At 50.2% G+C, this 24807-nt stretch overlaps 1 protein-coding gene across 26 annotated transcripts in view; it reads left to right on the top strand.

Moving 5' to 3' along the window:
- The window catches only part of ARAP1 (ArfGAP with RhoGAP domain, ankyrin repeat and PH domain 1), a 160944-nt gene that overhangs the window by 123966 nt on the left and 12171 nt on the right, over positions 1-24807 (top strand). For all 26 annotated transcript variants that reach the window (XR_014563547.1, XR_014563548.1, XR_014563549.1 and 23 more), the window contains 8 exons: positions 489-534; positions 1675-1838; positions 5097-5309; positions 9675-9780; positions 10985-11132; positions 13769-13855; positions 15168-15236; positions 16356-16473. Coding sequence is in view for 19 of the 26 variants with exons in the window: in XM_083735965.1 (XP_083592091.1) it covers positions 489-534; positions 1675-1838; positions 5097-5309; positions 9675-9780; positions 10985-11132; positions 13769-13855; positions 15168-15236; positions 16356-16473 (951 nt within the window). In the remaining 7 variants the exon portion in view is untranslated. The remainder of the gene's footprint in view (positions 1-488; positions 535-1674; positions 1839-5096; positions 5310-9674; positions 9781-10984; positions 11133-13768; positions 13856-15167; positions 15237-16355; positions 16474-24807) is intronic.

The following is a 24807-nucleotide window of genomic DNA, read 5'->3' as shown; positions in this document are numbered from 1 at the left end:
GCAGAAGCTGAAAGAGATCATTTCTGGGGTGCGCACTATCCTGCGCTATCTCTGCAGCTTTCTTATGGCACCTGGAAGCGTAGATTTGCTCCAAGGCGGGAAGAGTGCACCCAATTATTCTCTCCGTAGTCTTTACAACCCTGGACAGCATTGTTTTCCCCCGACTGTGCAGCTCCTAAACCACACACACAGACCATAAGTTAATACACTCTCCACAGTACAATGGACTCTTGACTCTCCACCAGCCTGAACTCTCTTCCACTTGCACCTGTTCTTTGCTCTGCAGTCCTGCAGCATCACCTGCCTCTGACCCTCTTCTCCTGGCTGTCACAGGTTCCTCCGCATCTCTGAGCCCCACATCTTCCAGGCCAGTCTCCTTGTCCACTTCTCCCGATGCCCATGTGGCAGTCTTCTTGCCAGTCCCTGACACCACTCAAACCAACAGCAAGTTGCATCCCTAAACATTAATGCTGGTTTTTGCCTTACAGCCATCCAGGGAGACAATGAAGTTCTCGTGCTGGTGGAGAGGAGAAGGTAAATGGGGTGGTGGTTTTTTTTGGGGGGGGGGGGGGAGATGGAACGGAACCTTGAGAAGCAAGCCTTATATTACAAGATCTTCTATTCCTCCACTCCCCACGTTATTTCCTTTTACACATTCCTTATAAAATGTTTTGCATCCTGCCCTACCGATCCAGGCGACTTACAAAGTACGCCCAAATAGCCTTTGCAGCCTAGCAGAATATACCAGGTATTAAATGAAATAAAATCGAAATGATAAAAGACCTGCAGAGATCACGGGGTCCAGCCCAGTGGTGGAGTTTGGGCTGTCAAATTTCAGCAGGGCGGCGCGAGAATTTGGGGCACAGTGGGACCGTTCCTCTCGCGCCACCTTAAAAATGAAGGGAATCTTTTTATACACCACAGAGGCTGCAAGAGTCTCATCGCGGCAAAATGGAAGAGTATTGAAATTCTCTCTGTACATGAATGGATCCAAAAGCTGACAGAATATGCCGAGTTAGATGGTCTATCAGAAAAAATAAAGAATAAATCAAAACAGGAACTTGTCTCAAAATGGGAGGTTTTCAAAGAATATTTGAAATATAACTATAGTAGTTTAAACTCTGTTGCAGAATTCGAGGAACTTTAGTAATAGTTGCAAGTTAGACGTAAGAGTTAAGATATATTAAGAAAAAGTGAAATGATGATAAAACTGTGTATTACTGTGTAATAAGTAATATGAAATTGAAATAAGGAATAGACGGGAGGTGGGGTCTATAGTGTTAAGACCAACTTATGTTTTATTGTTTGTTAAAAATTTTTTGTGTTTGTTGTTATTCCTGTGTATAACTCTGTACAGAGGTACCTCTGGATGCGAATGGGATCCGTTCCGGAGCCCCGTTCACATCCTGAAGTGAATGCAACCTGTGTGTGCGGGTCACGATTTGCCGCTTCCGTGCATGCGCATGATGCAATTTTGAGTGTCTGCGCATGCGCAAGCGGCGAAACCCGGAAGTAATGCGCTACCTGAAAATATCCGTCCCAAAGCTACTTCAACCCAGGTATGACTGTATCTGTGTTTTCTCTTTTCTTGTTGTATCAATTAAAAAAAGAAACAAACCCGTCTCTGCCCATTCCCGTGTCTTTCACACCCGGTTTCTGACGTATCTCCCCCAGGACGCTCTACATCCAAGGCGAGAGGAAACTGGACTTCCTGGGTTGGGTCAACGCCATCCAAAAGGCGGCTGGAAGCTTGGGAGACACCTTGTCTGAACAGCAGCTCACAGACACAGACGTCCCCATCATTGTGGACCGATGCATTGATTACATCACGCAGTGCGGTACGTTGGGTCTGTGTGCAGAGGAAACACCCAGTCATGAATCCAACTAGATGACCTTGGGCCAGTCCCCCTCTCTCAGCCTAACCTACCTCACAGGGTTGTTGTGAGGGTGAAATTGGGGTGTGTTGGGGAGAGAACTGTGTGTTCCACCGTGAGCTCCTTGCTGGCCACACGACCCAGAAAGCTGTGGACAAATGCCGGCTCCCTTGGCCTAAAAGCGAGATGGGCACCACAGCCCCAGAGTCGCCTTGGACTGGACGTAACCATCCAGGGGTCCTTTACCTTTTACCTTTACCTTGATAGGGATGCGGGTGGTGCTGTGGTCTAAACCGCTGAGCCTCTTGGGCTTGCTGATCGGAAGGTTGGCGGTTCGAATCCCCGCGACGGGGTGAGCTCCCGTTGCTCGGTCCTTGCTCCTGCCAACCTAGCAGTTCGAAAGCACATCAAAGTGCAAGTAGATAAATAGGTACCAGTCTGGCGGGAAGGTAAACGGCGTTTCCGTGCGCTGCTCTGGTTCGCCAGAAGCGGCTTAGTCCTGCTGGCCACATGACCCGGAAGCTGTACGCTGGCTCCCTCGGCCAGTAAAGCGAGATGAGCGCTGCAACCCCAGAGTCGGCCACGACTGGACTTAACTGTCAGGGGTCCTTTACCTTTACGTTTAAAGCCCTTAGGGATGCGAGTGGCACTGTGGTTTAAACCATTGAGCCTCTTGGGCTTAGTGATCGGAAGGTTGGCGGTTCAAATCCCTGTGACAGAGTGAGCTCCCATTGCTTGGTCCCAGCTCCTGCCCACTTGGCAGTTCAAAAGCACACCAGTGCAAGTAGATAAATCAGTACCATTGCGGCAGGAAGGTAAATGGCATTTCCGTGCGCTCTGGTTTCCGTCATGGTGTTTCGTTTCAGCAGAAGCATTTAGTCCTGCCAGCCACATGACCCATAAAGCTGTCTGTGGACAAACGCCAACAACCTTGGCCTGAAAGCGAGATGAGTGGCACAACCTTTGAGTGGATTTAACCATTGGTCAGTCGTTTGGGAGCTTCATAATCTTTCTTCAGCCTGAATATCACAGCGATCGATGCCAACCGACACCGGCACAATTAGGGATCTGCAGAGTTTGCGGACCTTTCGTGACAGAGCTCAGCAACTCAGCATTTGGGCTAATCTACTTTATTTACAGATAAACACACACAGAGCACTGCAACATGGCTCCCTCTCTAGCATCAGGCAGCAAAGAGAAAAAGAACAAAGGACAAAAGTCCCACTTTACGGAACACAGAAACACAAACATCCTGTCTCCGTCACTTCCCACTCTGTGGAGTCAAAACACACACCATCATGTGATAGACAACAATCCCATGACTGCAATCACAGAGCAGGAATTCTAACACAGGGGTCCTTTACCTTTTACCTTTAGCTTGAAGGAAAAGTGGGATATAAATGCAAATGCGACTCAATCAGAGGGGCCCTTCCCAGCCTCTCCCAGAAGCTGAATGTTTCTCCTCCTCTGCTGGCTATGGGACCGCCTCTCCTGCTACGTCCCACGGAGGACCTTATGGTCTTTAAACTAAAACATCTTGGAGGTCCTGGGCCACAGGGAGGTTAGGCTGGCCTTGACCAGAGCCAGGGCTTTTTTGGCCATGGCCCCGATCTGGTGGAACGCTCTGTCACAAGAGACCAGGGCCCTGCGGGACTTGACATCTTTCCGCAGGTCCTATAGGACAGAGTTGTTCCACCAGGCCTTTGGCCAAGGCACAGCCTGAACCCCTCCTTCGGTAATCCTCATAGAACTCTAGCCCAATGGTTGCCATGCATTTGGTTTGAACTGATTTTATAATGAATTGACTTGAGAATGCTGTATTATTTTACTGTTGTTAGCCACTCTGAGCCTGGCTAAACAACTTTGGGGTTTGACCAGTGCCAGATTTACGTATAAGCTAAACAAGCTACAGCTTAGGGCCCCACTCTCTTGCCCCCCCCCCAATTTTTTTAAGGAAAAAACAAACTGGATGTACATTTCCAAAACATAAGATAAAAAGCAAATAAAATAAAACCTACATACAGCAACAGTGTTTTGTGTTGTGTAGGCTCCTGTGATGTACGTCATGGGCCCCGCCTGCTCGCCTGCTCCCTAAAATATCACTGGTTTGCTCCTTTCTATATATAGGGTGCCTACCTTCTGCATGGACTAGCTGTAACAGTTACTTTGATAAAATACATATATTGTTATTTGCAAATGGCTTTAGATAACTATAAGGTCCTTAAATTACCATATAGCATATATTCAACACAAAAAGCAGCGGCAATTTGTTGTTGGCAAAGGACAGCTGGACATATAAAGGGCCCCATTAGCTTCAGGAGCTTAGGGCCTCATCAAACCTCAATCTGGCCCTGCCTTTTTGAGCAAGTTGCTAGACCTCATGGTTCCAGCAGCGTTTCCGAAAGTGCAGGGGGGTGGGCTGCTGATAACCTGCCAAAATCTCGCAAGACGGGATGGCAGCTTAAGTGATAAGGGTTAAGAGTTACTCGAGTGGACCCGCCGGAAAAAAATTAATGGGCGTGACCGACTCTGATCCTGTCTTTCCTGGGGAGGGCGGGATATAAATTATTATTATTGTTGTTGTTGTTGTTATTGTTGTTATTATTATTATTATTAATAATAATAATAATAATAATAATAATAATATTTATTAAGTTTTTTTGTTTACACAATAAAAGACATACATAATAACATAGTATTTTCCAATATCCACATTTCATTCTCATCTTTGGACTTCCTCACATCTCTTGTTCCTGCATCCTAAATTCATAAATTTTACTAGCAAATTATTAACTTGTTTCAATTCATATAATAAATTTTTCCAATATTTAAATCTCAGATTTTAGAATTTAAATCACTCTTTTGGAGACTTAGTTATAACAATTTATCCAAAATTTGTCTTTTCTTTCAATTACAATTAGATTTGTATTCCTTGTAGCTAATTTGTTGGAGCCATTCTATTGCTAATCTTACATCTTTCTTAACATTCATACAATTTACAAAAAATTTTTGTAGATAGTCCTTAAATTTCTTCCATTCCTCCTCCATCAGTTCTTCTCCCAGATCTCGGATTCTGCTAGTCATCTCCGCCAGTTCCATATAGTCCATCAGTTGCATCTGCCATTCTTCCAGTGTGGGCAAATCTTGAGTTTTCCAGCTTTTGGCGATGAGTATCCTTGCTGCTGTTGTATATTATTGTTATTATTATTATTATTCCCCCAGGGCTGACCTCGGAAGGAATCTATCGGAAGAGCGGACAGAACTCCAAGACGAAGGGCCTCTTGGATATCCTCCGCAAGGACGCCCGCAGGGTGCGGCTTAAGGAAGGGGAACACCAGGTGGACGACGTGGCCAACACCCTCAAGAGATTCTTCCGGGACGTGGAAGACGGGCTTTTCACCAAAGATTCCTCCCCGGCCTGGCTGAAGGCAACAGGTAAAGGTTTGCGCACAGTGGCCTTCTCTTGACATCAACACGGCAGCAACAGAAGCGCCGCGCCGTTGTTAAACTGCGGAACCTCCTGCCACAGGAGACAGTGACGACCACCAACTTGGGCAGCTTTTATTTTTTTATATAAATTTTTATTAGATTTTTAACATATCATTTTCAACAATACTTAAACACACTTTAACACCTTATACAGTTGTTGTTTTTTTTACTTCCATCAATCACATCTGAAAATTTTCCAGTCTATTCACTTGATATACATTTCTTACATTCACTATTACATTTAAATCTCATAACTAATATCTCTATTCTTTTTCTACTTTGCAATATTACATATAGCTCTTTTAGTCCCACTAACGTAATTTGTTGATTACAGTTGCTCTTCAAATAGTTTGTATATTTCTTCCAATCTTCTGTGAATCTCTGTCCCGCAGGTTTCGAATCCTTCCTGTCATTTTATCTAATTCTGTGTAGTCCATTAATTTTGTCTGTCATTCTTCTTTCATTGGAATTTCTTCTTGCTTCCATTTCTGGGCTAACAATACTATTGCTGCTGTAGTTGTGTATAAAAACAATTTAAGATCTTGTCTATTAATATCCTCACCTATAATGAACTTGGGCGGCTTTTAGAGAGGACTGAGGGAGATGGCTCAGTTGGTTAGAGCGTGGTGCTGATAACGCCATGGTTGCAGGTTTGAGCCCTGTGTGGCACAGCTGCATCGCATGGGGTTGGACTAGATGACCGCTGAGGGTCCCTTGCAGCGGTACCGTTCTATTGATGGCTACTAGCCACAATGGCTATGTTTCCCTTCTGCCGTCCAGAGCCAGCAATGCTCCTGAATCTCAGTTGCTGGGAGTCACAGGAAAGGGGGCCTTGTGTTCGAATCCTGCTTGTGGGTTTCCCTATGGGATCTCTGCTTGGCCCCTGTGAGAACAGGATGCTGGACTGGGTGAGTCACTCGCCCGATCCAGCAGCATCTTCTTATGTTCTTACTGAGCTCGGAGGTTTTTGGGCCTCCTTAGACAGCTTTTCCAATAATGTTGGACGACTTCGTCAGCCTTTTCTTGTTAGTCCCCTTTATCTTCAGATGTCTTCCAAAAGTCAGATAGTTGTTTATTTCCTTGACATCTGGTGGGAGGGCGTTCCACAGGGCGGGCGCCACCACTGAGAAGGCCCTCTGCCTGGTTCCCTGTAATAATAATAATAATAATAATAATAATAATAATAATAATAAAAATAAATTTTATTTATATCCTGCCCTCCCCAGCCGAAGCCGGGCTCAGGGCGGCTAACAACAATCAAATAATCAAACAATCAAATAATCCAACATTCTTAAAAACATTTCATTATAAAAATTAATTAAAATCAAATTGATGGCAACCGTTAAGCAAAATTCTGTGCAGGTTGCCAGAGGAGGGAGTCAGGCTGCGCCCTGACCAAAGGTCTGGTGGAACAACTCTGTCTTGCAGGCCCTGCGGAAAGATGTCAAGTCCCGCAGGGCCCTAGTCTCTTGTGACAGAGCGTTCCACCAGATCGGAGCCACGACTGAGAAAGCCCTGGCTCTAGTTGAGGCCAGCCTAACCTCTCTGTGGCCTGGGACCTTCAGGATGTTTTTATTTGCAGACCGTAGGTTCCTCTGTGGGGCATATCAGGAGAGGCGGTCCCGTAGGTAACCTCACCTCTCTCAGGGAAGGAACTGCCAGAAGGTCCTCAGAGCTGGACCACAGGGCTGGACGATTGGGGTGGAGATGCTCCTTCAGGTATACTACACCGAGGCCATCTTACCCTTGCAAAGGGCAAAGGTCAGCCAGGCAACTTCAGGGCAACCAGTTCCTCCGACATAGACCCTCGTTGCCTGGGAAATGGTGTTCTTGACGCCCCCAGACTCTATTGGTAAAGTTTTTAATGCTCAAAGCACATGCTGTATCTCAGAGCAGCTGCTCCCTCCTTAAAGAAACGCACACCTATTTTTTGGGCCAGAGTTATTTCTCTTGGAAACAGCTCAGGGTGCTTTTTAGCTATGAAAAAACGCCCCTCCTGCTTTCTTAAATCCTGGGATCTCTGACTTCTCATGGGAATAATACGGCACAGACAAATCACTTTCGCGCCCCTGGCTGGTTCAGGGGGGCATTGTTGGTTTCTTGCAACAGGACTGAAGATGTACATTTGAAAATTAATTATACTACTTTGCCTTCTCAGCTATGGGACACCTGAAACTCAGGTTAGGCTATCAGGGACATTCTGGCCAGAAGTCAGAGTCTGTTTTTAACCCTTTTGCCCTGGTTAATGGTTTTTATTGTCTGGCTTTTATGTTTTATCGCTATAAACCACACACACAAGAAGAGCTTGCTTTTGTTGTTGTTGTTTAGTCGTTTAGTCGTGTCTGCCTCTTTGTGACCCCTGGACCAGAGCACGCCAGGCCCTCCTGTCTTCCGCTGCCTCCCGCAGTTTGGTCATACTTATGTTCATAGCTTCGAGAACACTGTCCCACCATCTCATCCTCTGTCATCCCCTTCTCCTTGTGCCCTCCATCTTTCCCAACATCAGGGTCTTTTCCAGGGAGTCTTCTCTTCTCATGAAATCAGGGCTGATTTCCTTCAGAATGGAGAGGTTTGATCTTCTTGCAGTCCATGGGACTCTCAAGAGTCTCCTCCAGCACCAGAATTCAAAAGCATCAATTCTTCGGCGATCAGCCTTCTTTATGGTCCAGCTCTCACTTCCATACATCACTACTGGGAAAACCATGGCTTTTACTATACGGACCTTTGTTGGCAGGGTGATGTCTCTGCTTTTTAAGATGCTGTCAAGATCAGACCAATGACCCATATAGTCTACCATTCTATGATTATGAAAAACATCAATATACTGTAGGCTAAGGTCAGTTGAACTGTCTTGCCTGGAATGCAGAATCAGGCGATCTTTCAAGACCTGGGAGAGACAGCAGTCTTGCAGCTCAGTTGGTAGAGCATGCGACTCTTAACTGCAGGGTCATGAGTTCGAGTCTCACGTTGGGCAAAAGATTCATCCGTTGCAGGGGGTTGGACTAAATGACCCCCGGGGTCCCTTCCAACTCTCAAATTCTGTGCTTCTATGATATGTAGCTGCATCCTTTATACCAGCTGCTCCCACACCACTCACGGATATTGGGCACAGTTTCCTATGGAGGATGTTGCTGTGCATCAATTCAGGCTTAGGTGGGATATCAGAAAAGGGAGCTGGCTGGACCTTCTGCATCTGGAGTGGTTCCTGGCTCCAGGTTTTCCTGCCCTGCCTGAACAGAGCTGGTCCTGAAGGATGTTCCTTCACAGAGACTACGATATTGTTACGATATTGAAGCAATGCAGCTGCAAAGTGCTAGCTTGAAAAGTAAACATGATGGGAATGTTGGGGCTGCCCGTGGGGAACAGAGGGACAGTCAATTCACAGTGCGGAGGACCGGAATTAGCTCAGAGTGTAATATGAGCTCTTCCGTTTGTTCCTGTACACTGCTGGAGTTTGAAGAGAGCAGTCATGTTTTTTGTAATGCTGCAAAGACAGAAATAAAAGCATGTAAATACGTTTCTGTCTATCTCTTTCCCCTGCCAGGGGGCAGGAAAGGGGGGGGGGGTGTTTTTCCTCACGTTTGAGAAGAATCCCCAATCGAGACTTAGCCTGCGCTTGCTGGGAATTGCAGCCAGGGAGGTCAACAGGGAATCAAGCCGGGTGCCTGGGAGAGTTGCCAGTTTCTCCTGATATGGGCTTGAATTCCCGACATTTCCATCCCGAAACACCACTGCTCCCATCCAGCACAATGTTGGGGATGCTCACCGTAACATCTCTGTCCCTGCCAGAATCCTGCTCATACCTTTGCATCTCTCTCTCTTTTAAATTTTATTTATGCTTTTCAGGTTTTTACATTTCAATAATTTTACAATCATTTTCACATTCCAAAACTTGACTTCCTTTCCCCCTCTTTCTGCAGTTCCTTCAATTTATTTTTAATATCCAAATTAACTTAATTTGCTCCTTCATTCATCTACTTTAAATATACAGTCGTACCTCTACTTACGTATCCCTCTGGATACGGAATCTTCGGGTCACGGCCGTGGCAAACTGGAAGTGTATACTTCTGGGTTTTGCCGCACGAGCATGCGCAGAAGAGCGCCTCTATTTACGTAATTTTTGGGGTGCGAACGGACCCCCAGAACGAATTCAGTTTGTATCCGGAGGGTCCACTCTTATAAAACTGCCGGTTGTTACAATAATCCCACCAATGTTCTGATCTGTTTGCAGTTTACCTGTAAATATTCAATAAGCCATTTCCCTTCTTTTATTACGAGTTTGCTATCTTGATTTCTCTCTCGCCCTCCCAGCCATCGAAGACGACAAGGAGAAGGTCGGCCGCTATCGGAAGCTCCTCAGCAGCCTCCCCGCCGTCAACAGAGCCACGGTGAAAGCGCTCATCAATCACTTGTACAGGTGAGAAGGGCGTCGCAGGTCTCAGGCCACCCTTCCGCCACCCACCTTGGCTGGACCTACCTCTGCACCCTCTAGTTGGCCAGAGAGGGGTGCTTGGACGCAGAGGTCCCCGGTGGGTGGGTGGCTGCAAGGGAGCAAAGCCAAGAGTCACCTGGATTGCCACACCCAGGCCTGCCTCTGACGGATGTCAGTCAGACATCATCCCCCCCTCAGTTGTCACCCGGGGAAAGCCATTCCATCCGGCTACGTCAGAAGGAGAAAAAGGAGGCAGGCGGCCCATTTCACACTTTGCTGGAGGTTCCTGCCCCTGAACCGGGCCAGCTGGTCATTATAGGAGCAATAAGTTAGAAATGGGCATCTGAGTTTTGCTTTTTCCTCTTCCCTCCCCATCCCTTTCCTCTTGTGTGTCGTGGGTGTTGTTGTTTTTAATTATTTTTTGGGGGAAAAAGAAGCGGCTCTGGGAGCCTTTTTGGCTGTAGAGTGTGGGACAAGCCCTGCAAATAAATACAGGCACCCCCCCATATTTACACGGGGGTTACATTCTGAGGTACCACGTGCATAAGTGAAAATGTGTAGAATTGAAACCCATTGAAAAAGCCTGCAAGCACCCCAGTCTGCCCCTGTTCTGCCATTTTAGAGACGTTTCAGGGACTTCTTTATAATGTTTCTGGGTCGTCTCACGCACATATTGATTGTATGTAAATGGGGGTGGGGGTGGGACGAGGAGGGCCCTGCCTGCACATAAATATTAAAATAAATTACCCCTTCAATAAACTAAACAAATCACACAAACAAACAAACAAACAAATAAACAACAAACCAAGCAAACATATGGTCCGAAAAAATAACTAAACAATAAGTCAAGTAAGTTGCATAAATAATAAAATAAGTCCCCCCCCTTTTAAACAAATAATAAAAGAAATAAACCCTCCAAACAAACAAGTAATGAACTAAATAAATAAATCCTCCAAATAAATGAATATTAATATAAATAAACACTTCAAATAAATGAATAATAGAATAAAAAATAAATCCAAATAATAAAATAAAACAAATTACGCAATAAATCGATAGATATCCCCACCCCCTAGCCTAAGGCGTCACCCCCCTACAGGGTCAGCCCCTTTGAGGCTCTTCTTTCTCGCTGGACGGAGAGCGGGAAAGGGCCCCCCGTTTCCCAGCGGCCGCTTTGCCTCCCTCGCAGGGTCCAGTGCTTCTCGGACATGAACCAGATGACCACGCACAACCTGGCCATTGTCTTTGGGCCGACGCTCTTCCAGACGGACGGCAAGGACTACAAGGCGGGGCGCGTTGTGGAGGACCTCATACGCTGCTACGTGGACATTTTCAGCGTACGTTTGGCTGGGGGGGGGAGACGCCTCGCTCTCTGGGGTGGGAGGGCGGCCAGGCTGGAGGAATGTCAGGGGTGGGGCTGCCAGTGGGACATGTTGGCATGCAACCAAGGAAACGGGGGCAATTGTCAGGCCCCCAGTTGGCTCCAGCCCACCTGCCGGTGGGCCAGGCAATCTCCAGTCCTTGATGCAGCATCAGCAACCCTAGCTTCAGAAGCTGGGGCACGCAGAATAAACGCTATGCAACAGACATGGCAGGAGAAGCTGTGTGAGCATATTTACAAGCAGTTTATTCAGCATACATCAGGACAAAAGGAAACATGTCTGATCTCCTTTGTCTCCAAAGCAAAAACAGCTAAAAGAAAAGCGATACACAAAACGGAAGTTCCCAGCAAACTGTGCTGGCATGTAAACAGATATGTGACATACAACAAGTCCACATGTCTGTTCTTAAGGTGGAATGGAATATTACAACGGGACATTCCCCCCCCCCCCGCCTGTCACTCGGCAGGACTGGGACGGGAGGAGGCACAGAGGTCTCCCCAGGTGGGCAATATCCTGCTTGGAGGAAGAGCACCTGACAGGGAATCCTGGAAGACTCAGGACCGGTAAAAGAAAGTCCTTCTTCACACAGCACCTAGTTGTAGAATCATAGAATCGTACAGTTGGAAGGGACCTCAAAGGTCCTCTAGACCAACCCCCCGCAAGGCAGCAATCTTAGCTAAAGCATCCATAGTTGGTACCTCGTGTTGCGTAACCTCCAGGTTACGGAATCTTCAGGTTACGGCCGCGACAAACCCGGAAGTGTATACTTCCGGGTTTCGCCCCCCGCGCATGCGCAGAAGCGCTCTCTCGCATCACACAAATGTGCAGAAGCGGCGTCTCTAGTTACGGATTTTTCGGGGTGCGCATGGCCCCCTGAAACGAATTAAATCCGTAACCACTATAGTGGTAGAAGGAATCTTAAAGGAACACCTACCATATTTTTCATTCCATAAGACACACCTAACCATAAGACGCACCTAGTATTTAGAGGAGGAAAACAAGAAAAAAAAATTCAGAATGAAACAGTGGATGTATGATTTTTGTGGTTCATGCTGTGGCCACAGACATGATATGTGATTTGACGGTGAGTTTGGGGTAGCCCAATGCAAAAATCCTGAGAATCCATGTGGATCTGTGCTTTGTAACCACATTTTTGCGCCATTGGGGCCCCACGAAACAGTGGATGCGTGTGTGGTTTTTTGGTGCAAGCTTTAGCCATGGACATGCTATGCGATCTGATGGTGAATTTGGGGTGACCCAATGCAAAAATCCTGAGGATCCATGTGCTTTTACCTCCCCCCTCCCAAGCAGCCTCCTTTATTGCTAGTGTCCCTTATCTCCTTCTTGATCGCTTGCCGATCAGCTGCTCAGGGGCTTTGTTTCAATAACCCCTTCCCTCTTTCTAAAAAAAAGAGCATGATCTGCTTTTCGCCCCTGGGCAATTTGGCTCAAGGGACCAAGAATTCACTCCATAAAACGCACAGACATTTCCCCTTACTTTTTAGGAGGAAAAAAGTGCGTCTTATGGAGCGAAAAATATGGTAGTTTGAATGAATGGAACCCATAGTTTGAATGAATGGAACCCATAGTTTGAATAAATCTCACAGGGGGTCACAGGCTTAGGGGCCCTTTGGTCAACTTCAGGGGGGTCTCCTTACATTCTTAGGACATGTTCCCCCTCTCAAGCCCCAGGGCCAAGGCAGGTCACCCAGTTCCCATTCCTGCTCTGGTCCTGAGTGCGTTGAGTGCCTCGCCTTAAGTGCAAAGAGGTTTATTGCCCAGCACTCTGGAAGGTACCAGCTGAGCTCTCAAGTGCTTCCCGCCTCTGCTCCTGCCTCAAGAGACAACAGAAAAGTGTGCCATCGGGGGCAAAGCCAAGCGGTTGGAGAGTCCGATGTGGGAGAGGCATGTTTTGTTGGGATACTGCCGGGGAGATGGGGGCATCAGGCAGCTGGCTCCAGCCACCGGCTGGCAGCCGGACGATCACTGGTCTCCCTTGGAAACAGCATCAGGGACACGAGCTTCAGATACTTTTAGAGACCCATGCACGCTCTATCAGCAGAGTGTGTAAATCTTTGCACAGCAGAAGAGGTGGACAGAGAAATGTGTAAGCGTAATATACAGCACTTTATTCAGCATAGTTCAGGAACAAAGGAAAACATGTCTGCTTCCCTTCGTCTCCAGCAAAACAGCAGCAATGCAAAAGCTATATACAAACGGAAGTTCCCAGCGAGCCTGTGCTGGAAGTAAACAGGCATGTCACACACAACAGTCATGCCTGTTCCCTTTTAAGGTGGAACGAAACTATATCCTAACATGTTTTGCTGCAGCAGAGCAGAAGTTTCTTCTCTCTGCACTGCAAAGGCAATGGATTGCCCGTGAACAAGAGGTTTGCTCGAAACGTGTCGAGGGAAGAAGCAAGGCTGTGTTTCCTTGCTCCCCTGAAATGGCCACTGCCATTTTTCTGGATCCCCGTTGGAACATTTTGCCACTGACTTTCCTTCCTGGCAGAAGCGAAGCCTTGGCCTCCCCCACCCCACTGCTTGGTTTCTCCTCTTTAATCCCCTCTCTCTTTCACAAACGCTTGGCAGGTGGACGAGGCGGAGATGAGGAAGCAGCAGGAGGAAATCACCGCCATCATGAGGATGCGTGAGGCTGGTTCCTCTAGTGCGACGCAGGTGAGATGGGGCAGGGCTAGGGATGGGCCGGCAGCCGGCCTGGCGGGGAAGCAGAGGCAGAATAACAAGGCTGCCCTCCTTTTCTCCTTCTCTGCACCAATCTTGATAATAATCATTTTATAATTTGTACCCCGCCCATCTGGCTGGGTTTCCCCAGCCACTCTGGGCTGCTTCCAACAAAATATTAAAATACAATAATTCATCAAATATTAAAAGCTTCCCTAAACAGGGCTGCCTTCAGATGTCCTCTAAAAGTCAGGTAGTTGGTTATCTCTTTGACATCTGATGGGAGGGCATTCCACAGGGCGGGCGTCACCACCGAGAAGGCCCTCTGCCTGCTTCCCTGTAACTTGGGTTCTTGCAGCGAGGGAACCACCTGAAGGCCCTCAGAGCTGGATCTCAGTGTCTGGGCTGAACGATGGGGGAGGAGACGCTCCTTCAGGTCTACTGGGCCTTTGAGGCCGTTTAGGGCTTTCAAGGTCAGCACCAACACTTTGAATTGTGCTTGGAAACATACTGGGAGCCAGTGTAGGTCTTTCAAGACCGGTGTTATATGGTCTTGGTGGCCACTCCCAGTCACCAGTCTAGCTGCTGCATTCTGGATTAGTTGTAGTTTCCAGGTCACCTTCAAAGGTAGCCCCACATACAGCGCACGGCAGGAGTCCAAGCAGGAGATAACCAGAGCATGCACTACTCTGGCCAGATGGTCTGCGGGCAGGGAGGGTCTCATCCTGCGTACCAGATGGAGCTGGTAGACAGCTGCCCTGGACACAGAATTGACCTGCGCCTCCATGGACAGCAGTGAGTCCAAAATGACTCCCAGGCTGCGCACCTGGTCCTTCAGCGGCACAGTTACCCCATTCAGGACCAGGGAATCCTCCATACCCACCTGCCCCCTGTCCCCCAAAAAGAGTACTTCTGTCTTTTCAGGATTCAACCTCAATCTGTTAGCTGCCATCCATCCTCCAGCCGCCTCCAGACCCTGGGTCCAGGCAGTTGTGTTGATGGGGAGCTGGAGGCAGCCTGGCAAAACCCTCCTCAATTGCATGTGCTGGTACCACACTTGATCTTCTGGATGAAAAGGGGGACAGGAAATTAAATGCAACTTCTAAGGTTGTTTTCAATGCAACTTCCAGTTTAAGGCCTTTGCCCGGAGCTTTCATTCTCGGCAGCAATCCTCCGTCCTTCTAAATATATGTTCTGGACTCCAGCTCCCATCACCCCTGGCTTCTAGGGCTGCTGGGAGTTGTAGTCAGCGCCTGGAATGCCCGGGGCCTTCTGCCTTTTTGACCTGGCTTCCTTCTCCACCCAGCAAGCCGGAGACTTCATTTGCACGGTGTACCTGGAGGAGAAGAAGACGGAAGCAGAGCAGCACATCAAGGTGCGTGGAGGAAGGGTCAGGGAGGAGACCCGGGAAGGGTTCGGTCACACGGGGAGGAGGCAGCCAACTGATGGCTGATATCTGTTGGGATACTGCCAGGGAGACATAGGCCATCACTGCCTCCATGCCGACTCCGGACGTCCATCGACCTCCCGTAGATACAGTATCAGCAATTAGTGACATGAGCTCCAGAAAATAGCCTTCCACATTCCAGAACTGATGCACGCTCTATCAGCAGAATTCACACAGCAAAAGTTGCACTCAGGAGAGCATTATTTAGAAAGTTTATTCAGCGTTGGTCAGAACAAAGAAAAACATGACAGCCTGCTAGCGTGTTCAGGCACCGAGAGAAAATGAAAGCAACAGGAAACATAAACATCCTGTGAACAGGAAATACGCAGACTCTGTGACTCACAAAGCCTGCTCCCTTTTAAGGTGGAACAGAAATATCCTAACAATATCTCTGGTGGGAGAGAAACCGGCCTCTCTTGGCAAGCCGTGGGGGGAGCACAGTGGCGGGACGTTGGCTGTGTGTTGGCAAGGATGGGAAACGAGAGAAAATAACAACAACAACAAAATTTATTTATACCCCGTCCTTCCTTGTTCAAAAACCAGGCTCAGGGCATCTAACAACAAATTTAAAACACTTAATTGTAAAAGCAGCATAAAATACAGTATAAAAACATGAATACGATAATCTTTATTGATAAAATCTTTACTGATAAAATCGATGCTTCCAGGTGCCATAAGAAAGCTGCAGAGATAGCGCAGGATAGTGCACACCCCGGAAATGATCTCTTTCAGCTTCTGCCTTCTGGAAGAAGGGACAGGGTTATAAAGACTAGAACTAGCCACTGAGAAACAGTTTCTATCCAAATGCGATTTTAGTTTCAAACTCAGTGTAAGGTAGTCTCTATAGGAGTATATTGTATTTAAAAATGGGTATCAGAGTTTTTAGGGGGCTAACCAGGCTGGGATAGCAGGCTTGTCGGTTTTTGAATGTCTGGTGTAGATTTTTCAATTTCGTTGTTCTGTATGGGACAATGACAATAAAGATTATCGTATCGTATCATCTCTGGAAGGTCCTTTATTCACACACACACCCCTCTCCGCCTCCAGATCCCGGCCACCATGACTGCGGAAGAGCTAACCTTCGAAATATTGGACCGGCGGAAAATCGTCATGAAGGAGAAAGACTTCTGGAGCTGCTTCGAAGTCAACGAGCGGGAGGAGGCAGGTAGGCGTCTTCTGGGGGCTTCTGGTGCTCAGAGCATCCTCTTCCTCGGGGCAGACCCCCCCCCAATCGGAGGGCCCCCCTTGGAAGTGCCGCGAAAGATGCGCCTCTCTGGTGGCCCCCTGCCTAAACTCTGCACTGGGTTTTCTTCTGTCGCAATGTTGGAGGGGGCTGCAGCTGTCTTAGGTTTCCCACGCTTCTACAGTGGCGCCTCGGTTGTCAAATGTAATCCACTCCGGAAGACTGTTCCACTTCTGAAACGTTCGACAACGAGGCTCAATGGATGGTCTGCAGAATAATAATAATAAATAATAATAACAACAATTTTTTATTTATACCCCGCCCTCCCCGGCCAACACTGAATATAACATTTTTTAAAAAACCCAAACAAACAAACAAACAAACAAACAGTTGATTAAAATATAAATTAGAATACAGGTTAAAATGCAGCTTAAAATGCAGTCTCGTTTTAGTGGTAGCCTATAGATCAAAGCCATAAGGGGAGAAAACGTCAAATCCATTGAGAAAATGGAGAAACGTGCCTTCAAAGACATTGGACTCCTGAGGCATGTTCAAAAACGGACGCAATTGCCATATTTTTCCACGTTATAACACGCTGTCAGGACTGCCACTAGGTCCCAGCTCACAGAGGACCAACGCCCAGTGGATGTTATATACAAAAGTCTTTATTAAAGTTTAGTTTCCATTTCCAAGCTCTGGGCGCGCAGACCCACGTCTCGACGCTAGACCGGCTAAGTCCCCTCTGACTCACTGCTCCACCCACACCAGTTTAAGATTCCAGCCCGGCTCCACCTCTTGCGCTGCTCTTTCCTGCGCTGGGTCCTTCTGCCCTCTGGGGTTCCCTCCTTCCTGGACTCCTCTGACGCTGAGCCTCCTGAGTCTTGCCCCTCCCTCCGGCGGGCTTTAGGACCTGGCTCCCTTCCCGGGCTCCCCGCTGTGCCGCGCTCCTGTACATTTGAACTTGGCGCGCGCGCCCAGCCGGTGACTTTCCTTCTGACCGTTTCCCCGCTTCCTGATGTGGGCGTTGCCAAACCTGACTCCTCTCCTCCCTCTGGTGGTGAGGACACTGGTCCCGACTCCTGGGACTCCCCCTCCCCACTGCGCTCTGGTGGAGACGCTGGTCCTGATCTCCAGCTGCTGCTCAGGGACTCCCCACTGGCCCCTTCCTCCTGGGGCTTTCCCCCTGGACCCCCCTTCGCTCTGGCCACCGGCGCTCCCTTCTGTGAGTCCTCCGATTCGCTAGAGAGGCTTGTGGAATAACTCTGGCCACTGTCACTGCCTGCGCCCCCCTCGTACTCCTCCTCCTCACTCTCCATTTGCTCCCCCTCCTGTGTCTCTCCTTCTGAACCCCTGACATCCATCCCCCCCTCGAAGCCCCCCCTTCCCCCCTCCCCCTCTTCAGGTGCGGGTTCCGGGTGCTCTAGAGTTGTCGGGGTGAGTTCAGGATACAGTTCGTCCCCCGAGGCGTGCAGCCATCGTGAGAAGTCCGGAAAGTCCTCCATGGGCTCGTCGACTGCGATTCCCTCCGCTTCCATCTCCTGGGCGGTGTGTTCGAAATCTGAGGCCGCCCCCAAATCACTCACAACCCCTTCTCCCCCTGTCGCCTGAGGTGCCGCCACTTCGCAGGGTCCCTCCGGCACGTCTCTGCGCCATCCCACTTTGGGTTGGTCCTCCCACCAATAAGATCCCCCCGTGCCAAAACCTGAGAGCGATCCCTCTGGGGAGCTGCCTCCCGGAGCCGAGTCCTCCGCTGACGAGAAACCCCGGAAAGTGCTGGCCGAGAGTGTGGGTGTGAACAGACAATCATCGAAAAAGCCCGCCGGCATAGGCTTGTGCGGGAAAAGTGTATGGAATTCTTCCTTGAGCAACTGCTCCTCCAATGCGTAATCTGGCACCCACCTGTTGGCGCTGGCCGGGGTGTCCTCTGTGGCGAGAAGATATTCAATCCCGTCCTCCCCCCACCTTGAGTCTAAAATCTCAGTGGCTTCGTTGAGTGGCCCCCTCCTCGGTGACCCCCCCTTTTTGGGCGCTTCCCTGAGCGGGTCTGGCGCTGTCCCTGGTGCCTGAAACCTGTGGGGCTCTTTGTAGGGTGTGAGCACTGATCTATGAAAGACCGGGTGCATTCTGGACCCCTCCGGGAGTGTTAAACGGAAGGCCACTGGGTTGATCTGCGCCTCTACTTGGTAAGGCCCTAGCTGCTTGTGCCCGAGCTTCTTCTTGGCCAACGATCTGGCCGGAACTGCCTGGGCTGCTAACCAGACCCAGTCTCCTACCCGGATATCTTCCCCAACCCTCCTGTGTCGGTCTGCCTGCACTTTGTAAGCCTGTTTCGCCATCTCTAACTGCCTCCTGAGCTGCTCGTGGATCTCCTGCAACTCCGCTGCCACTGCCTCTGCTCCCTGCGGCTCCCCCACCCTCACTTTCTCCAAACCCGGGAAGGTTCTGGGATGCCGCCCATTGTTGGCGAAAAACGGTGTCACCCCCGTGGACACGTGTTTCGTGTTGTTGTAGGCAAACTCGGCTAGCGGTAGGTAGTCCACCCAGGTCGAGGGCTGCTGGTTCGCGTAGCATCTCAGGTACTGCTGCATGATGGCGTTGACTCTCTCCGCCTGTCCGTTAGTCTGCGGGTGTCGTGCCGACGCCAGGCTGACCTTGACGTTCAGGAAACCCATCAGCTTTTGCCAGAAGTTGGATATGAACTGGCGCCCCCTGTCGGACAGGATGGACCGTGGTAGGCCGTGCACCTTGAACACGTGGTCTATAAACAGCTTGGCGGTCTGCTCGGCTGTGGCCACCTTCGCGCAAGGAATGAAGTGGGCCATCTTGGTGAACAAGTCTACTACCACGAGTACTGCCGTCTTGCCTCTCGAGCTGGGCAGATCCGTGACAAAGTCCAGGGCCACCCTCTCCCACGGCTCGAACGGTGTCTGTAGCGGTTCCAAGAGGCCCGCCGGCGGCTGGTGTACTGGTTTGGCCCTTTGGCAGGTGTCGCACCTCCTGACGTATTCCGCGACATCCCCCCTCATCTTGGGCCACCAAAAGTTTCTGGCTACTAGGTCCACCGTCTTCTCCTTGCCGAAGTGTCCCGCGCTGGGCGCGTCGTGCAGCTGTTGCAGGACCCTCGCGCGGAGGTTGTCTCCCGGCACGTAGAGGGCTCCTTTGCGGATGAGCAGGCCGTCGCGTATTTGGAAGTCGTCGTCCCTCGCCGTGCTGCTACGCACCTCCTCCATCTTGGCTCGCGCGAAGGAGTCCGTCTGCGCACGACGCACCGCGTCCAGGTCCACCGTGGCTGACGCGCATGCCCACGCCTTTGGTGCGAAAATATGCTTGGCCGCCGCCGGCGCCTCTTCTTCGAGATACTGCGGTTTCCTGGACAGCGCGTCCGCCATGATGTTGTTGTTTCCAGGGATGTATTCTATTCTGAAGTCGAAATCTGCAAAGAACTCCGCCCAGCGGATGTGTCGCTGGTTCAGGAACCTCGCCGTGCGCCAGTACTCCAAGTTCTTATGGTCCGTACGGACCTGCACCGTGTGTTTGGCCCCGACGAGGAAATGCCGCCACGCCTTGAAGGCTGCATGTATGGCCAGTAACTCCCTGTCCCAGATGGTGTAGTTCTGCTCCGACTTGCTGAGTTTCCTGGAGTAGAAAGCGCACGGCCTCCAGTCCCCCTGGTGGTCTTGCTGCAACAGGACGGCCCCCACGGCCCTGTCTGACTCTCCGTCTCCACTCTCATGGGCCTGCTGGGGTTCACGTGTAGCAGGTGTTCCTCGGACGCGAAGAGGTGCTTGAGCTTCCGAAAGGACTGCTCTGCCTGCTCCGTCCAGATGAACTTCTTCTTCTTGGAACTGAGGGTGTCAGTGATGGCCGCTGTCTGCATGGCGAAACCTTTGATGAACTTGCGATAAAAGTTGGCAAAGCCGACAAACCTCTGGACTTCCTTTCGATTGCGTGGGCTCTTCCAGTCCAGCACTGCCCGTACCTTGGTACTGTCCATGGCGAGTCCCTTGTCGGACAGTTTGTAGCCCAGGAAGTCCACCTCCGTCTTGTCAAACTGGCACTTCTCCAGCTTGGCGTAAAGCCGGTGCTCCCGCAGCCGCTGCAGTACTTCCCTGACATCTCTCTCGTGAGCCTCCGGCGACTCCGAGAAGATGAGGATGTCGCCCAGGAAGCAGACGCACTTCTTGTAGAGAAGACCCGCCAAGACATGATGCATGAATGCTTGAAAACAGTGGGAGCCATTTTGTAATCCAAAAGGCATAACTCTATATTCATAGGTGCCCAGCGGCGTAAACATGGCCGTCTTCCACTCATCACCCTCCCTCACTCGTATGAGATTGTACGCTCCGCGTAGATCCAACTTGGTAAAGATGCGCCCCTTCCGCACCGTCGCCAGCAGGTCATCGATCTTGGGCATGGGGAAGGCTGAGGGCTTGGTTTTCGCATTTAAGACGCGGTAATCAACTACAAGCCTCTTTTGGGGCGTGTCCCGCTTCTTTACAAAGAATACCGGGCTGCCCCCCACCGCCTTGGACTCTCGGATGAATCCCCGCTTCAAGTTGTGATCTATGAACTCCCTGAGCTCCTGCAATTCATCCTCAGACATGGAATACAGCTTCCCCGCCGGGAGCGTCGCCCCCGGCAGGAGGTCAATCTTGCAGTCGTAGGGTCTGTGGGGAGGCAGCTTGTCCGCTTCTTTCTCGCAGAAGACCTCCAAAAACTCTTTGTACTTATTAGGTACCACTTGCAACATGCCCAAGTTCAGCTGTGGTCCATCCTCGTGCCCCTCATCGTCCAAGTCAGCCAGGATGCAGTGTTCTGCGCAGTAGGAGGAGCCGAAGGTCAGTTGCCGCTGGTACCAAGCTAATGCCGGGCTGTGCCTATCCAGCCAACTCATGCCCAACACAATGGGCGTGTCTGACAGGCGGGTGACGTTGAAGCTGATGACTTCGCGGTGATTACCAATGCACATCACCATTGGCGGCGTCTGCTGCAGCACTTGCCCTCCCAGTAGCTCCCTGCCGTCCACTGTGACGACTTTCAGAGGTACCGTCGCTGGCAGAAGGGCTATGCCATGTTGCTGGATGAAGTCCATGCCTATAAAATCTGCATTGCTCCCAGAGTCAATCGTAATGGGGATTTCCACAGTGAGCCCATTGGGAAGTTGAAGGGATGCGGTGAGCTGCACTACTGGTTTGGGTGGGAGGGGGTCTGTGGGCTGTAACATTACTGGGGATTGCTTCACTGACTTGTCTGGCTGGCCCCCAGTGACTCCATTTCCAGCCAGACAGTGGAGTTTTCCTGCTGTGATTCACTCTGCTGAACTGCTTCTGTTACTGTCGCTGCGGCTGCAGTGTGCTTGTGAAACCGCTGGGGACACTCTTTCGCCATGTGCTGAGCACTGTCGCAGATGTAGCACTTCCTGGTCCCTCTAGGAGGCTTCATTTTGACTGCTCCCGGCGTTAGGGCTCCGGCTGTGGACTGAGCCTTAGCACCACCTATCTCCATCGGCTCCTCTCCTCCTCCCAGCGGAGGCATGGATCGAGCGCGTGCCGCTTCCTTGGGAAAGGGGGGTGGTGCTTTCGTTGGCGTGCGGCCCCAATGCACTTCCTCTTTGTCCCAAGAGCGTCCTTCCAGCCTAACCCCAATGGCGAGTGCCCTCTCCACAATGTCCTTGGTGGTTTGGGGTCTCTCCCCCCTTGCAATTTCATCTTTCACACCTCCGTTCAGCCCCTCCCAGAACAGATCTCTGACGGCAGGCGATTCTCTCTCCCACCCCAATGCGTTCACCAATGCGAAAAAACGTGAATGATATTGCCTTACAGTGGCTCTACCTTGTCTTAGTCCGTGAATCTGTTTCCTAGCGATATCCACATCAATCTCAGACAAAAAACACGCATCCATCACTTTAAGGAAGGCACCCGCATCTTGGAGGGCTGGATCCTTATCTCTCCAGAGATTGCGCAGCCACGTTTTCGCCTCTCCCCGTAAATGCGAAACAATAAATCCCACTCTTTCTTCCTCATTTTTAAAGTCCTTGTCAAGCAGCTGCAGTGCATTTAGTACATCTGCTCTGAAGTTAGGATACTCCTGCAGGTCCCCATTGAAGTGAGACACAAGGCTCCCTCCTCTGTTCCCCAGCCCAATCCCTTCTGGTCTGGTGGCCGGTAGCCTCTGTGTAGTTAGCACTTCTAACCTGGTTCGCAGATCCTGGCAGGTAACAGCTGCTTCCTGCTCCTTCTTTCTGGACGCCGCAATTTATGCAGTCAGCTGCGTCACTGCGTTTTGCAGACTCGCTATCTTCTCTTCGGTAGTCATTTCCCTGGTTTTCGTGAGCTCGCGAAGCACCAATCTTCACCCCTCGCTGCTTTCCCACACTCCACGAGGTTTTAAAATTGGTGGAAAATGGCGAGAGGGGACTTACTGTCAGGACTGCCGCTAGGTCCCAGCTCACAGAGGACCAACGCCCAGTGGATGTTATATACAAAAGTCTTTATTAAAGTTTAGTTTCCATTTCCAAGCTCTGGGCGCACAGACCCACGTCTCGACGCTAGACCGGCTAAGTCCCCTCTGACTCACTGCTCCACCCACACCAGTTTAAGATTCCAGCCCGGCTCCACCTCTTGCGCTGCTCTTTCCTGCGCTGGGTCCTTCTGCCCTCTGGGGTTCCCTCCTTCCTGGACTCCTCTGACGCTGAGCCTCCTGAGTCTTGCCCCTCCCTCCGGCGGGCTTTAGGACCTGGCTCCCTTCCCGGGCTCCCCGCTGTGCCGCGCTCCTGTACATTTGAACTTGGCGCGCGCGCCCAGCCGGTGACTTTCCTTCTGACCGTTTCCCCGCTTCCTGATGTGGGCGTTGCCAAACCTGACTCCTCTCCTCCCTCTGGTGGTGAGGACACTGGTCCCGACTCCTGGGACTCCCCCTCCCCACTGCGCTCTGGTGGAGACGCTGGTCCTGATCTCCAGCTGCTGCTCAGGGACTCCCCACTGGCCCCTTCCTCCTGGGGCTTCCCCCCTGGACCCCCCTTTGCTCTGGCCACCGGCGCTCCCTTCTGTGAGTCCTCCGATTCGCTAGAGAGGCTTGTGGAATAACTCTGGCCACTGTCACTGCCTGCGCCCCCCTCGTACTCCTCCTCCTCACTCTCCATTTGCTCCCCCTCCTGTGTCTCTCCTTCTGAACCCCTGACACACGCCCCCTTGTATAAGACTAGGGGGCTCAGGATTAAGAAAATGGGGAGAGATTGCCCCTGTGTATAAGGCTACACCCCCTGTTAACATTATACTTCAGTAAAGAAAACTTAATCTTATAGACTGAAGTTTTCCGTCTCTGCAGTCAAACGAGCCTGGCTTAATTGACTACAGTATAGTGTAAACGCGGGTGGTGCTGTGGATTAAACCACAGAGCCTAGGGCTTGCCAATCGGAAGGTCGGGGGTTCAAATCCCTGCGACGGGGTGAGCTCCCATTGCTCAGTCCCTACTCCTGCCAACCTAGCAGTTCAAAAGCACCTCAAACTGCAAGTAGATAAATAGGTACCACTCTGGCGGGAAGGTAAAGGGTGTTTCCGTGCGCTGCTCTGGCTCGCCAGAAGCGGCTTAGTCATGCTGGCCACATGACCTTGAAGCTGTACGCCGGCTCCCTCGGCGGGTAAGGCAAGATGACTGCCACAACCCCAGAGTCATTCGCAAGTGGGGGTCCCTTTACCTAACTTTTTATATTCACTGGGAAAGCAACAAATAAAAATGTTGTGGCTCGCTTTATTCCGATATTTGCTAACTTGCAGTGGTCTGGAACCGAACCCACAGTACAGCGTTCGAAATTCGCCAGGCACATTTGTACCTGGCTGTTGCCTGCTTGCGACCAAGTGAAGATGCCTGGGTGTCAGGATGGCACCTTTGTAGAGGTGCATGCCTGGGGTTCCTTGAGTAATAATAATAATAATAATAATAATAATAATAATAAAAAATTTATACCCTGGTTTCCCCAGCTACTCTGGGTGGCTCCCAACAGAATTAAAACATCAGGCATTAAATACCTCTGGGCTGTTTCCACACACTAATTCCGCATCCTGTAGAATCCTGTTTTATCTGAACAATCAGAAGGTATTTCAGGAACCAAAAAGTCCCATTGAAAAATGCTACTTTTGTGCCACTTGACCCAAAAAATGGTTGCCAGGCATTCCGTTTTGGTGACTGTACCCCTGGTTTAAGGACATGACATCTTTCCACAGGGCCTGCAAGGCTGAGCTGTTCCACCGGGCCTTTGGCTAAGGCACAGCCTGACCCCCTCCTTTGGTAATCCTGATAGAACTCTAGCCCAATGGT

The sequence above is a fragment of the Podarcis gaigeae genome (assembly GCF_964106915.1).
Source record: "Podarcis gaigeae genome assembly, chromosome: 4".
In the NCBI taxonomy this organism is placed as follows: domain Eukaryota; kingdom Metazoa; phylum Chordata; class Lepidosauria; order Squamata; family Lacertidae; genus Podarcis; species Podarcis gaigeae.
The sequence above is the reverse complement of the archived record's forward strand: the minus strand, read 5'-3'. Positions and strand labels throughout refer to the sequence as shown.